The 1,743-nt window shown below is 43.0% G+C and overlaps 1 protein-coding gene across 1 annotated transcript; it reads left to right on the forward strand.

The window, feature by feature from the left end:
- Window positions 1-251, forward strand: LOC119560167 (the record flags this gene model as incomplete). The annotated part of the gene is given in 2 exon segments (XM_037873526.1): window positions 1-145; window positions 148-251. Coding segments are annotated over 2 exon segments (249 nt in total), but the record flags the coding sequence as incomplete, so codon positions are not given.
- Between the last annotated feature and the right edge of the window lie 1,492 nt (window positions 252-1,743).

The following is a 1,743-nucleotide window of genomic DNA, read 5'->3' on the forward strand; positions in this document are numbered from 1 at the left end:
ATGATCCGAAAACAATTTAAGCTTTTATTTGTTTTTGATGCCACCACAACAAGTAATCAGGAGCCGCCAACTTGTCTTCCAAATGGTAGCAAATCAAATTGCCCAACAAAGAACGGAGCGGACCAGAAAAGACCATGGTCCCCACTCCGCGAGGAGCTGGGTGCAATGAGCATACATCATGGCCAGAAGTTGCATTTGGACACTGCCCGAGTAGGAGTCCAATTGATGGATCACCGAAAACCGACTGCCCGACTGCTGCAATTGCTGCTGCTGCTGCTGCTGCCGATGCTCTGCCGCAGTTGCAGTGGGACCAACGCCAAATGAGTTGAGAAGCAGTTGCGCAAAACGAAACCAGCGATAATGATCATGCCAAGCGCAGAACGCGTTAAAGATTTCAACGTCGTCATCAGCGGCAAACAGAAGCGGTCTGCCACAGAGGGTACCCGCTGGAATGAAATCGCCCTAATGCCAGAAAAACAGAACAAGCTTACACTAATTTCGTCAATGTATAATGGATCATGGATGGATAAACCCACATGGACTATTATTCATAAACTTTTATAAAAAATAGTTTGTTTTTATATCCCGATAAGAACTTAAATCATTATGTCCGTTTTATTTAGCTTTTTTATAAATGCAAAATTTTTTTTGGAAGATTTATTTTCACAATTGCTTATTTTGGGTAATTTAATGGTAGAGTTATAGTATCATAGGCCTTAGGCTTGCCCTGAGATTACATAATTTAAGAAACAGTAAGTATCTAATGTATAAATGTGCAAGTTTTTTCGTTGGGGGCTACATTTATTATAAATTTATTTATTATAAAGAGTGATAAATATATTGACGGATTTAAGAAATCAAATTGTTTTCTTCGCGATGTCTTAATATAACGTTTATCTAGTAGGCTTATGGTGCATATATTTTCAAATCTTAAATGACAATGAAAATAAGTAAGCTTTTCGTATGGTCTCAAATATCTTAAAATATTTAATGCATATAATCTAACAAAAGAGTTTTTATTTTAACCACCAGCATTTCTTTATTTATTTTATAAAACCTGTTTTGAAACTAGTTAAAGTACTTCCCTATTTTGAAGAATAAAGTCGGGTTGTAACATCAAGAGATTCTTCTGTCAGCACCTGCAGCATCCACTGTAGCACACATCTGGAGTCTTCGTCAGCTCCTGACCCATCGGCGACCGGACGTAGTCGCTGGCCAAGTGCGATTGCAAATGCACGGAATTCTCATTGAGCCCCCATCCATGGGCAGTCCGCCCCTCGGACACCTCGCCCCTTTCCGCAGTTGGCCAGGCCATTAACGCGGCTTACTAGCACTTGGCATCGGCGATCGGCTACCGTTGCTACCGGTTACTTCTTGGCCATCTTCATCTCCATCTCCATCGGCCGGCACTTCTTCCTCCGAACGGCATGCCCCTTCCACCGCTTCCACCGCTTCCTCCGCTGATGAGTTTAGTGCCGCTCACTCGTCAATGATTTGTACTTTTTTCCCGGTGCGCGGTGCCCGCCGCCTGACGAAAATCATAATAATCATAATAAAATGCAGCTATATCCATTTTAACACCAAAAATACGAGTATGTCTGGCTCCTGCCGTTGAGCCCGGTCCGCGGGATATTGGCGGCAGGGAGGAGCGGAGGACCATTGAAGTATTGCCGTTGTCATGTCAATTTTGGACCTGCGGACCTAGCCAGAATGGCCTGTCGCATTAAAGTCGGTGATTTGTGT

The sequence above is a fragment of the Drosophila subpulchrella genome, unplaced genomic scaffold (assembly GCF_014743375.2).
Source record: "Drosophila subpulchrella strain 33 F10 #4 breed RU33 unplaced genomic scaffold, RU_Dsub_v1.1 Primary Assembly Seq354, whole genome shotgun sequence".
NCBI classification, from domain to species: domain Eukaryota; kingdom Metazoa; phylum Arthropoda; class Insecta; order Diptera; family Drosophilidae; genus Drosophila; species Drosophila subpulchrella.